Source organism: Pongo abelii, chromosome 7 (genome assembly GCF_028885655.2).
Source record: "Pongo abelii isolate AG06213 chromosome 7, NHGRI_mPonAbe1-v2.0_pri, whole genome shotgun sequence".
Lineage (NCBI taxonomy): Eukaryota > Metazoa > Chordata > Mammalia > Primates > Hominidae > Pongo > Pongo abelii.
In genome coordinates, this window is record NC_071992.2 from 29,235,232 (window position 1) to 29,248,464 (window position 13,233).

Here is a 13,233-nt window from a genome sequence, read left to right on the forward strand (position 1 = left end):
CTGGCTAGCTGCAGGGATCAAAGGCTTGAGGGGAAGAGAGGTTCCCTTAGCAAGAAAGCACAGGGTAATGCATCCCTGTTGCTCCCCTCCTGCCCTGCAAAACCCCCCAAGTCAGCTGGCCTCTGGGCTGGCAGGAGCTGGCAACAGAGGGACTCCCAGTGGGTAATGGGTGCGGGGGTGGGAAGCTGAAAACGTGGTAAAGTCTCAACAAATGCTTTTTGAATTACATTCAATTATAGCTGGCAATAATCACAACCTTTCTGGTTCTTTCCTCCGCAAGGTAATGGGGAGAAAGGCTTGGAGAGGAGGGAGGTGATTTAGCAAATGCTGGACTGGAGGGCCCTGGAGCAGGCAGGATGCTGGCCCTGCGGGAACTAAGGGCTGAGAGGGCTCCAGCTGGGGAGGGGGCACTGTGAGGAGCCAGCAGGGCTCAGCCTTGCCCAGAAACTTAGGACCAGCTCCCTGAGACTGCAAGGTCATTGCCAATTAGTTAAGTGGCTGCACTCAGCAGGCCTTTGGGATAGGAAAGGCCTGCGTTCTCCATCTTGTTGATGTGGAAACAGCAAGGGGAAGTGACTCAGAGGCGGAGTGGAAATAAAGTGTGTGTCTCGTGACATTCTGACTTCTGCTAGATCCAAAGGGCTGTGCTTGACTGTCTCCTGGGAAGCTTCCTTCCACGGACAGGCGCCTGTGGTGCTCTCGGGACAGGCAATGGGGCTGTGCAGGAGCAGAGGAGAGGGAGGCGTGATCTGTGGAGGTAGGGCAGGTGCATGGAGGAAGGCAGGGCTGGGTGAAAAGGCAGCCTGGGGGCACAGAGTACTGGAGGTAGAAGGGGCTGCCACAGCCACCTGATCCTGCACTTGGAGGTCAGTTTAGATTTTTTAAAAGTAAGGTTTAAAGTCTAGACATGGTGGCTCATACCTGTAATCCCAGCACTTTGGGAGGTTGAGGAGGAAGGATCACTTGAGGCCAGGAGTTCAAGACCAGCCTGGGCAACATAGAGAAACTCTATCTCTATACAAAATAAAAATAAAAAATTGAACTAGGCATGGGTGGCATGTACCTGTAGTCCCAGCTACTTGGGAGGCCAAAGCAGGAGGATCACCTGAGTCCAGGAGTTTGAGGCTGTAGTGAGCTATGATCACATCCCTGAACTCCAGCCTGAACAACAGAGCAAGCCCTTATCTCTAAAAAATAATAATAATTAAAATTAAATTTCAAAATTAAAAAGTGGGTCTTAGTATTATGTTTCTAATTCTCTCTTCTGCCAAGTCACAAACACTTAAAAAATGGATATGCCAAAGAGTTTACAGAAGTAATGGAAGTAACCTCTGATCCTTCAGAAAATTCTACAGGATAAGTAATAGTGACCTCATGCCCCAATGGAGGAAACTGAGGCCTACAGAGATTATCTTGTCCAGATCAGACAACGGGTCCATGGCAGAGACTTAAGGCTGCCATGTTGCCACACTCAAGTAATGGCCCAGTTGTGTGGCTTACCAGCCCTGAAGAGAGTGGTTTAAACCCAGGTTTGAATGAGTTAGATGTACACGCCTTCTCCCTGACATCATACAGCCTTTCTGAGTAATGGTCCCTTTTCCATCCACACTCTCTCAAATCAGGAACAGAACCTTTTTTTTTTTGTCTTGAGGTAGAGTTTCACTCTTTTCCCCCAGGCTGGAGTGCAATGGTGCAATCTCGGCTCACTGCAAGCTCTGTCTCCCAGGTTCAAGGGATTCTTTTGTCTCAGCCTCCCAAGTAGCTCGGATTACAGGCACGCACCACCACACCCAACTAATTTTTGTGTTTTTAGTAGAGAAGGGGTTTCACCATGTTGATCAGGCTGATCTCGAACTCCTGACTTCAAGTGATCTGCCCACCTCAGCCTCCCAAAGTGCTAGGATTATAGTCGTGAGCCACTGCACCCAGCCAGGAACGGAACTTTCGGTCCTCAAGACCATGCATTTTATGTTTGGGACTCTCAGCATCCCCTCTGGTGTCTGCCTCCCCAAGAGGCTAAGCTGTTTACTGAACACAACATGTGTAACATTACCCTACAATGTTTTCAAGGGCAAGAGTTAAGTTTTCCTGTGATATTTATTGCTGTAACCCTAGCATCTCTGTGCCAGGGGCACAGTACTAGGTACAGTTACAACCTGGTGCATCTGGAGGGGACTTAAATGCTGCTTCAGTTCCCCCTCCTGCAGGCAGATCAATGTCTTGCCATTCAGGAAGCGTATACTTTATTTTCTTCCTGAAGATCTTAAGAACTCAGAGATTGTCCATCCTCCTGTAGTACCCTTTGCAGATTTTGGCCAAGAAGTTCTTACAGCCAATCAGAACTTTTCCTATTTTAATTTGAGCCCATTTCCTTGTGTTTGTTATTCTTTGACTTTGATTGTGGCAGATTTGGGGGCCAGGAGGCAAACCGAAGCCCAGGATGGCTCAGAGCCAGGGTTTTCACTGGTGCCACAGGATGTAGTCTCCTCTGACTCTGCTCCAAGGGTCTGGGGCAGACCAGGAAGCAGGGAGGATGGAATGCCAGGGCTTGGAGAGCCAGGAAGGAGGTCTGGAGAAAGGGCCAGAGGTTTTGGCTCATGAGTTGAGCATTAGAGGATTTTTTGATCATTAAAGGCCAGAGATAGGCTATTGACAAGTAGTTCAAATAATCAGACGATATTTAGAGGCATGAACAAGTTCTGTCATCAAGAAGAGGAGCTGGAGTCAGCAGATTGTTCTCATCTCTTCTGAACTCAGCATTCAGTGGTGATGTGCATTGGTACCTGAAGGTCAGTCATGGTGGGAATTTTTACACTATGGAAATTGGCAAGTTCTACAAAGCAGAGCTTTTTTTTTTTTTTTTTTTTTTCTGGAGCACTACTGACAGGAGGAGCAAGATACAGGGAATACAGGTCATCAGACAAGATTTTGGAAAAAAGGCAAGTGAAAATAGTCATGATGGTAGAGCCTTTCACTGGTGTCCCGCTTTATTGCTTACGAGGAACTTTCACTTATATTTTCTCACTTCATCCTCACCACGCTTCTATGAGGAAAACAGGGTAGGCAGCATTACCCTACTATATAGGGGACGAAAATGAGTCTGGGAGAGGTAAAGTTACTTGCACAAGATTTTAGAGCCAGTCAGAAAATGAGCTGGGAGCAGAACACAGGCAGGGTGAGCGCAAGGGAAGATGGCATGGAATTGAGAGCTGTGTTCTCCCAAGAACCTGAAAAGGGGTGGTGGATGCCTTCCTTTCAGGGAACCGTTCATTTACTTTGCTTCAAAGAGTTCTGAGTGTTCATTACAGATCTGTGTCTACAGATCAGAGTTTTGGGTGCACTTGAGGAAGTTGCCATGTGTCAATAGAGACATGGGCACCACCTTCCTGGGCCTGAGGCTTTTGATCAAACCTATGTTCTACTGTTGAGTCCATCCAGGACCTCTCAAGACAAAGTCCTGGCACAAGAAGGATGATTATCTCTAAGCCAGGAGAGGTTCTGGATTCTTTACTGACGAGGAATGTTCGATGCTAATTGTCATCTTTATCTTTCATGGAGTTTGTGCCGACCTTAGGGGATTTCACCTTCTTCCAAGGGAGCTGGGGAAGTGGGAGAAATTGTGGGTTTTGATTCAAACTTGCTTTGGGATCTATGTTTGCTACTTAGCAGGCATGAATCCTTGACCAAATGGCTTAGACCTTTTTGAGTGTGTCACCATCTGTAAAATGGCCATCTTCACTCCTGCCCACCTCCCAGGATTGGGCAGCAGATTGTTGTGCAAAGCACTTGTGTTTCTGTATAGATTTTTAAATTGTAATTACTTTTGGAATGAGCATCCACAACAGAAGTTTCTGCTGCAAAGGGCTAAAGGGAGAACTGAGGAACTTGCATCAGGCTGAAGGTAGAGGTAGATTCTGGGTGACAGAAATGACTTTGCTGAAATATTTCACCTTGAGCTATGTTGGTGACTGCAGTTAGTGGCTCTTGAACCAGGGGCCAAGGGAGACTGATGAAGATAAGACACCAGAGTCCTCCAAGCACGCTGATGATGTGTCTGGGTGGGCTGCATTGGGTCTGATGTACAGTGTGAATCTTTCTCTTTGGTCAGGACCGATATGGGAGTTGGCTCCTGAGTGGGCTAGACCCTGCCCAGCCAGGCTGCGGAATGGGAGGACAACTATCCGGGTGTGGTTTCTCATTGCTACATTTTTTTCTTAATAGACTATTTTTAGAGAAGTTTTTGGTTCACAGCAAAATTGAGCCGAAAGTGCAGAGTGTTCCCACATGCACCCTGCCCTGACACAAGCACTGCTTCCCCAACTATCAACATCCCACACCCCCCAGAGTGGCGCATTTGTCACAGTCCATGAACCTGCATAGACACATCATGATCGCCAAAGATGTCCAGGGGCCTCAGGGCCATAGGCTCACTAGATACAGTAGATCCTGAAGCTGGGACCTGCTGCATGTGTGGTGCTTCCATAGCTGCATATACAGTCACCTGTCACTTAAGGATGAGGCTGCGTTCTCAGAAATGCGTCATTAGGCAGTTGTGTGAACATCAGAGTACTTACAGAAACCTAGATGCTACAGTCTACTACACACCCGGACTATTGCTCCTACAGACCTGTACAGCAGATTACTGTACTGAATACTGCAGGTAATTATAACACAATTGAGGGTATAAATACCCTAGATCCCTCACTCGCTGGGTTGGGTACATTCTGTCCTGGTTCCTAGAGTTTCCAGCAGGATTAAATGGCAGTTGCCCAAGTGATCACTTACTTGATCACTCTTTTTGACTGTTTTCCCTTCCGTATCATCATTGCTCTGGTTTACTTACACAAACTTAGATGGTACAGCCTGGACTATATGGTATAGCACATGGCTCCTACAACCCTATACAGCAAGTTACTGTACTGAATGCTGTAGGCAATTGTAACACAATGGTAGGTATTTGTGTATCTAAACATAGAAAAGATACAGTAAAAATACAGTGTAAAAGATAAAAAATGGTGCACCTGTCTAGGGCACTTACAGTGAATGGAGCTTGCAGGACTGAAAGTTGCTCTCGGAATCTGCGAGTGAGTGTGAGTGAATGTGATGGCACAGGACATTGCTATGCACTACTGTAGACTTTATAAACACAGTGTACTTAGGCTACACTAAATTTATTTTTTAAAACTGTATTTCTTTAGTAATATATTAACCTTAGCTTACTGTAATGTTTTTACTTTATAAACTTTTTTTAAAGCTTGTTGATGCTTTTGTATAATACTTAGCTTAAAACACATGTGCGTTGTACAACTGTACAAAAATATTTTCTTTCTTTATATCCTTATTCTATAAGCTTTCCATTTCTAAAGATTTTTATTTTTTATTTTTTTACTTTTTAAACTTTTTCATTAACAACAAAGACACAAACACACACATTAGCATAACCCTACACAAGATCAGGACATCAATATCACTGTCTTCCACCTCCACATCTCATCCCACTGGAAGCTCTTCAGAGGCAGTAACAGATATGGAGCTGTCATCGCCTATGAGAGTAATGTCTTCTTCTGGATACCTCCTGAAGGACCTGGCTGAGGGTGCTTTACAGTTAACTTTTTTTTTTTAAAGTAGAAGGAGTATACTCTAAAATAATGATAAAAAGTATAGTAGAGGAAGTACATAAACCAGTCACATAATCTTTATTATCATTATCAAGTATTATGTACCACCCATAATTGTATGTGCTAGACTTCTCTATTCCTGGCAGTGTGGAGGGTTTGTTTATACCAGTGTCACCACAAACACATGAGTCATGCATTGCGCTGTGACCTTACCACTGTTATGATGTCACTAGGTGAGAGGAATTTTTCAGCTCCATTCCACTCTTCGGGGACCACCATCTTATATGCGGTCCACCATTGCCTGAAATATGATTAGATATGCCATATTGTGCTGTGTGAGTATATTTGCCTGTTGTCTCTCTGACTAGAGTGTGTGCTCTTTAGGGAAAGGCATGCTTTTCTCATCTTCATACCCTGTAGCAGGGCTGCCACTGTTCCCTCCTGTGTCCCCTGGGCCCTGCCATTTCAGTACAATCCTCTCTTCTACCCACCTGCTGCCAGCTCTGCACTTCTGTGCCTGAGGACTTTCTCAGCTCTCCCTTGTGCAGAACTGGCTGGATGTGCTGGAACAATGACTGTAAGAGTGGTGTATAAATACCCCAGATCCCTCCCTCTCTGGGTGGGGTCCATTCTTTCCTGGCTCCTAGAGTTCCCAGCAGGATTAAACTGTGGTTGCGCAAGCAATAACTCACTTGATCACTCTTTTTAGCTGTTTTCCCCTCCCTGTCATCATTTCTCTGATGTTTCCTGGGGTTACCTCTCAAACGACTTCCCCCTGGATTCCTTGTTGAAGGTCGGGGATCTGGGATACATCTTCACTACATAGCAGAGTATTGACACACAGGTCATGTCCAGCAGATGTTTGTTGGAAAATATCTGTTGGAAAATATTTGTTGGAAAGTATCTGTCTAGAATAGACAGATACTTCTAGAATATATATATATATCTTTTAGATAAGAATATATATATCTTAAAGCAGATTGCATACTCTTCTCTCCATAGGTCTCATGCCACATTTTGCTGCCCTTGTGGACTCTGAGCTTGGTGCTGCCTGTTGTCTGCCTGCCCCTGACCTGAAGGACATGCCCAGCTCCTTCTCTCATCCTTGCCTCTCTTTTGCATCTTCATAATACATATTCACTTTTTAAAAAAGGAATGGCTCTTTGAAGCTAATGGCTATCTAAATCTTTCTTTTCTATTGTCCAGCACAGTGTGAATAAATAAAAACAGGCTATGATTCCACTTTTCAAATATGTGACTCCATGTTCATGTTTTAACATTGCCAACTCCATCATTTTGCCCCCAACTCCTTGTCAAGGAATTTCCCTCCCTCTAAAATCACAGTCTCTTCTTAGAAAGGGGATATTTTTCTTTAAGAAGGGGTTTCAGGATAAGAGCTAAGCTCGTTCTAGAACAGTGGTTTCCAACCCAGGCCAAACATTAGAAAAGTCCTGGGAAACGAATATGTCAATGCTCAGCCCAGACCAATTTGACAGCAGTCTCTGAGGATAGGGCTTGGTTTAGGGTTTCTGAAAGCTTCCCAAGTGATTATGTGGAGCTAAGGCTGATGCCACCCATCTAGAGCCAGAACGTCCACTTCTTCCTTTGGGCATTCCCTGCTTTAGATCAGTGGGAGATAAACCCTACTCTACTGAGTTGTATTGGATCTAGAGGCCAGGACCAATGTTGCTGATTCAAGGTGAACCACAGATTCCTAGCATTCTTATCATCTACATCTGTGTCAATCCTGGCTGTCAGCAGAACTGGGCTGGGTTTTCTAGAGTCCCAGCTCAGCTCCTTCCCACATGCAGCACGCCCTTCCCAGCGCTGGGCAGAGCGCTGTTCCTCTTGAATCCTCCTGCATGTGATGAGTGATGTCTATGTGATGAGCTCCTGTCGGACGGAAGCCTCCTACCCTGAAAGTTTTTGTTGGCAGCTGAGGATGGGGGTGGACAGCATCAGTTGACAGCCTGGCCCTCCACCTGGGCCCTTTCCTGACTTCTCCATTCCCATTCCCTCGGGGCCACTTGTTCTCCAGTCTGTTTCTTCTCGGATTTTCCCCCTTGTCCCTGTTCCTCTCCTGCTATTTTCTACTGTCTCGCTCTTTGCTTTTTCTGCTTAGCTGTGCCTTCGAACCAAGCTGTGACCGCCTCCTCTCACAGCTGCCTTTGCTAAGGGTGGGCCCCTTGCCTGGGTGCCAGGGTGGAGGGAGGAATGGGTCAGAGAGAGGGGCTTCCAGGAGACAGAGCTCATACCCCTTGGAGCCCCAAGTCTGGGTTTCATACCTGGATGCTTCTGCAACTTGCCCCTTTCTGCTGCAGCTTTCGCAGTCAAGAGAGCCAGGTGCCTTACAGGGGAGCTTTTGGGAATGGGAGAATATATAGCATTTGTGTCTGTCTTGGAGCTCGGTGGGTGCTGTCCCTGGGGCATGAGGTATGTGGGCCTGTGTGGGGCTCTTTCAGGGCTGACCCTCTGCTGTCTCTGCAGGACTGCGATGTGCCGGTCTTAGCTGCTGCCTGAGAGGATGTCTGGGGTGTCTGAGCCCCTGAGCCGAGTAAAGTTGGGCACATTACGCCGGCCTGAAGGCCCTGCAGAGCCCATGGTGGTGGTACCAGTAGATGTGGAAAAGGAAGACGTGCGTATCCTCAAGGTCTGCTTCTATAGCAACAGCTTCAATCCTGGGAAGAACTTCAAACTGGTCAAATGCACTGTCCAGACGGAGATCCGGGTAAGTGTGAAGGCGTCTGCTCTGTCCATCTGTCTGTCCCTCTGTCTTCTTCCTGGGCAGCTGAGCAGCTCTCCTGCAGCCTCGCAGCTCTCCCATATCCACCCCTGGGTGGAAGAGGTGAGGTGGCATCAGAGAGATGTGCTCAGCCTGCATCACCAGGCCTTCTCTCCAGATGTTCGCATACTACTTCTGTAGGAGCCTGGGAAACACATGTTGTAGCCTTTGCTTGAACCCCAGATCATTTGTTTCGCCTCTGATTCAATTCATTTCAATTTATTAAGTATTTAGGATACTTGAAGCTCTGCAAGAGACTTAAAAGCTCGTATCCTCAAAGAGTTTACACTCTGATGAAATAGGAATTAGAGATACACAAGTGATTGCATTAAAAATAGAACAAAACTGGTATAAGACTTGTGTGCTGAGCATGTAGAGGAACGCACTGGTGGGGCACTTAGAGGATGATAATGAAGTAGAGGTGCTTTGAGCCAGGTGGAGGGTTAACAGGTGCCCCGCCTGGCAACACGTCCTTTTGCTCACTCCTACCCAGAATCACAACATCTGTTTTGCAGGTCCAGGTACCCACCTTCATCAGGGCACCTGGACACCAGGATGCCAGTTCACCTTAACCAAATATATATGAGATTGTCATCATAAGCAGAGCTCTAACATGCTGAACTAATTTCAGTCATCTACATTTATTGAACAATTACTGTGTGGAGCCTGGGCCAATCCCTGTACACACATTATTCCATTAAATCTTCCCAGCATCCCCATGAGTAGATACACTGAGGACATACCTTTCCTCTGCCCAGAGCACCTCTTTCTGATGATGGGAGGGAAATCCAGATTGGTTCTCAGGTTGCTTGGTGGGTTATTTGAACAAAGGAAGCAAGAACTTTTGGAAAAGCTAATCAGGTCTGAGGACATGGGATGAGCCATCTCCAGCTCATAGCCAACCCTTCCCATGTCCTGAAAGCCAGTGTCCCCAAACTCCATGAATGTTTCCTTTGGTTAGTACTGCTGTGCCCTGGCCACATCATCCTGGCTGCCTTCCGTCTGCTATAGCACACGCTGTGCTTCCACACACCAGAGCAGAGTGTAATTGATTATGTCACTGTCATGGCCAGTTATCACCATTGATTACAGTTTGATTGGCTCTCTCTGTTTCCTGTAACTGATTTGATTAGGGCCTTGTTTGCTCATCTTTCTGATATAGAGGCACAATTGTGTCCTGAGAGTAAGCCCTGGTCATCTTCCTCCAGGAGGATATTTTCCTCTCTCTTTATCCACTTCGTGAGTCTTCCTTTGGGTATATCATTTTTGCAAAGAGCTGATGCCATCCACTGTGAATTTTACTAGTTTAATTTTCAGACGTTAACCTGATTTCCAAGTTTAGGGGGGAGCACCTTATTCTTTTGTGCTGAAAAACAGAGAGCAGCTGGTTAGTTCATATTAGGACATGTTCCATGGAGTCAGCAGTGAAAAGGGTCCTGAAAAAGAGGTAGGATTTAAAGCAGTGACACTGGGGACAGGAAGAGGCTTTCCAAGAGTGGGGAACAGCATGTCAAAAGGCAGGGAGGCCTCTGAACAGTAAGTAGTTCAGTTTGACTGGAGTATGGATTATATTTAGAAAAGTATCTAAAATCTAGATCAAAAAGGAAAGTTGACAGCAGAGAATGAAGGGCCTAGAATATCAGGCAGAGAAATTTGGAAATGGACAGGCACTAGGGAACAACACATATTTTTAAGCAGGGGCAAGATGTTCCTGGAGTTGTATGATATACCCTGCTGGGTGTTTAAGGGATGAAAGTAACACAACAGGCCTATGGAGAAGGCAATGAGACCTAGGCTTAAGAAGAATGACTTGAGGCATTATCTGGGGTCGGTGGGGAACAGAGGTGGAGAACACAAGTGACTGACTTCCAGGAATATGTCCAAGCCTTCTGATTTTTCCTGCTTCCAATGTCTCCTGCAGGCAAAATGCCACCTGCTTATTGCAAATAGCTGAGGGTTTAAAGCCACCTAGACTTCTAGCCAAGTCCTGCTCCATCCTTACTGGTTGTGTGGCCTGGGACCTAATGATTAACTGATCTAGGCTTCAGTCTCCTCACCTGGGGATCATTCTGTAAGGATTGGAGATGGTGGAGGAGAAGCACAAAGCACATAGCAGTGCCCATAACTGGAGGCTATTAATTGTGTGGGTATTAGGTTATTACCCAGCTCAGGAATCTCTAAGGGCCTCTAATTGCCCAGAGAATAAAGTGCAAATTGTTTTCTTTTGGTGTCTATCCAGGTATCTGTCTTATTTTCAAATAAAGAAGTAATATGATCAGATTTGTGTTCTAAAACAGCAACATGGTGTTCTGCAAGATGTTAAGAAGTGTGCCTTCGGGAAGGGAATGTGTGGTCAAAAAGATTGGGAAATGTTTGGTTAAACAATTCTGAACAGATTCTTTTGCAGTAAAACTTCTCAGAACCTTAAATAGGCTGATATGCCTGGTAAATCACTAAGAAGGGCCACAGAGGTGATATTTTCTTAAATAAACAATTTCTTATTTTCCTAAAAAACCCTCCTTTTAAACCACTAGATCTCTGGACAATCATTTAGGGAACTTTTTCCCCTAAACTCTGACAGCAGAGAAAAAAGGATTTAATTTAAAAAAAAACAAAAAAAAACAAAAAAAAAAACCTGGCAAATGGGAGATGGGTTAGGAGTCTGTGGTCATACTGCAAAAGGAAAATGATGAGGACCTGAACTAAGGGAATGGTGTTGGGAATAGAGATAAATCAACATAATTGAGTACATCTAAGGAAGAGTCAATAGAATTTGATGATTAACTAGATATAGGGAGGAAAAGAAAGGAAGGAGAGAAGGATGACTCAAGCTTTCACTTGGGCGACTAAATGGGTGTTGGTACTATTCATTGAGATCCAAACAGAGAAAGGGAGGGCGTTCTGAGATTTCAGCTTTACATGTGTTGTGTTTAAAGTGTTTATGAAACACCCCCATGGAGGAACATGGGTCTGGAGCTCAGGAGGGAGAAAGAATCTAGAGACAAGATTTGGGTGTCATTATGCAATGGATGCCACGCAAATGGGTAGGATCACCCACAAGGAGTGAATAGAACAGAAGAAAAACAGATCCAGCACGAGGTCAGGCGTTCAAGACCAGCCTGGCCAACATAGTGAAACCCCATCTCTACTAAAAATCCAAAAAATTAGCTGGGCGTGGTGGTGTGCACCTGTAATCCTAGCTGCTCAGGAGGCTGAGGCAAGACAATCACTTGAACCTGGGAGGTGGAGGTTGCAGTGAGCTGAGATCACACCATTGCACTCCAGCCCAGGCGACAGTGTGAGATTCCATCTCAAAAAACAAACAAAGAGATCCAAGTGGGAAACCTGGAGGAAATCGACTTCTAAAAGGCTGATACAGAAAGAGCAGCCAATGAAGGAAAAACAAGAATCAGTCAAGAGAATGAGGAGAACAAGAGCAAGAGAACCAGAAGAACCAGGAGAACAGAATCTGAGGAGCCCAAGGCAGAGGGGGCTTTAAGGAAACAGTGACTGGCAGTGTCAGATGCTCAGAAAGGACAGCAGATAAGGTTAGAAATAAGTGCATGGCTTTAGCAGCAGGTGCCAGGAATCATCTTTGTTTGGGCAATTTTAGTGGAAAAATGGGGGCAGAACACATTGTGCAATGAATTACAGTGGAGACAGTGAGTATAAGTAACATTTAAGAGAGGTTTTGACCAAGAAGGAAAAGAAAGAAGGGAAAGCTAAAGGAGCAGTGTTCACTGCGGAGGGAACAGCATGTGTAAAGGTCCTGAAGTGGGAAGGCACATAGCGGGTTTGAGACTAAGAATTGCTTAAGTTTGGCTATTTAAACCATGTTAACCATTTTGGTTTTCATCCTATCTCTTATGGGAAGCCACTGATATAATTTAAACCTACGAGTGACATGAGATTGTGCTTTTTAAAGATCACTTGGGTTACATAATGGAAAATGCATTGGAGGAAGGCAGGAATGGATGTGGGGAAATGTTATGTGGCTATTACATTGAATCAAATGAGAGATGACAGTAGCTTAAATTAAGATTATAGCCATGGAGATAATGATGGTGATGGTAATGGTGAGTGGTGATGGTGATGGTGAGTGGTGATGGTGATGGTGATGGTGAGTGATGATGGTGATGGTGATGGTGAGTGGTGATGGTGATGGTGACAGTAGTGGTGATGGTAGTGATGATGATGGCAGTTGTGGTGATTGCAGGTAGCACTTTGGAAAGCAATAATATGCATCATCATATTGACTTCTCAAAAGAACCCAATAAAGCACAAACTATTATTACTTCCACTTCATATATAAGGAAACTAAGCACAGAGGATTTAATCAAATTGCCAGTAAGGGGTGAAGCCTATTTTTAAACCTAGGCAATGCCCTTCCAAAGCCTGCACTCTTAACCACTGTGATCAATGGAGAGAAGTGATTATAATCCATAGAATTAAGGAGATGAAAGGCTTTTGTGATGACAGGAGATTCATGAATGAGGAAGAGGGAGGTGTGAAGAATGGCAGCCCTGGTCTGGGTGGTCAGGGTCCCATTCCCTAAGATGAAAAACAGTGGAGGAGAAATCCACTGGGGAGTGGGGAGTTCACATACCCAGTTTTGGACCTGTGGAGTACAATTGAGACACATTAACATCTTCATATGGAAATGCTGAGTAGATCCTTGAATACATAATTCTGGAGGAGGGAGCCAGGTTGGTCGTAGACACTTGAGTGAGGTCAATCCAACCATCCGGTGGTTGAAGCATGGCTGTGGTGGTTGAAGCATGGCTGTGAATGAGATCATTTGGGAAAGGGTTCTGAATTACTCCATCGTCCACT

General features: G+C 45.3%; 1 protein-coding gene across 12 annotated transcripts in view; it reads left to right on the plus strand.

Moving 5' to 3' along the window:
• Positions 1–13,233, plus strand: part of PTK2B (protein tyrosine kinase 2 beta) — a 149,440-nt gene that overhangs the window by 78,776 nt on the left and 57,431 nt on the right. For all 12 annotated transcript variants that reach the window (XM_063726355.1, XM_063726353.1, XM_063726354.1 and 9 more), the window contains 1 exon segment: positions 8,106–8,346. In XM_063726355.1, the coding sequence (XP_063582425.1) occupies positions 8,143–8,346 (204 nt within the window). In that variant the 5' untranslated portion in view covers positions 8,106–8,142.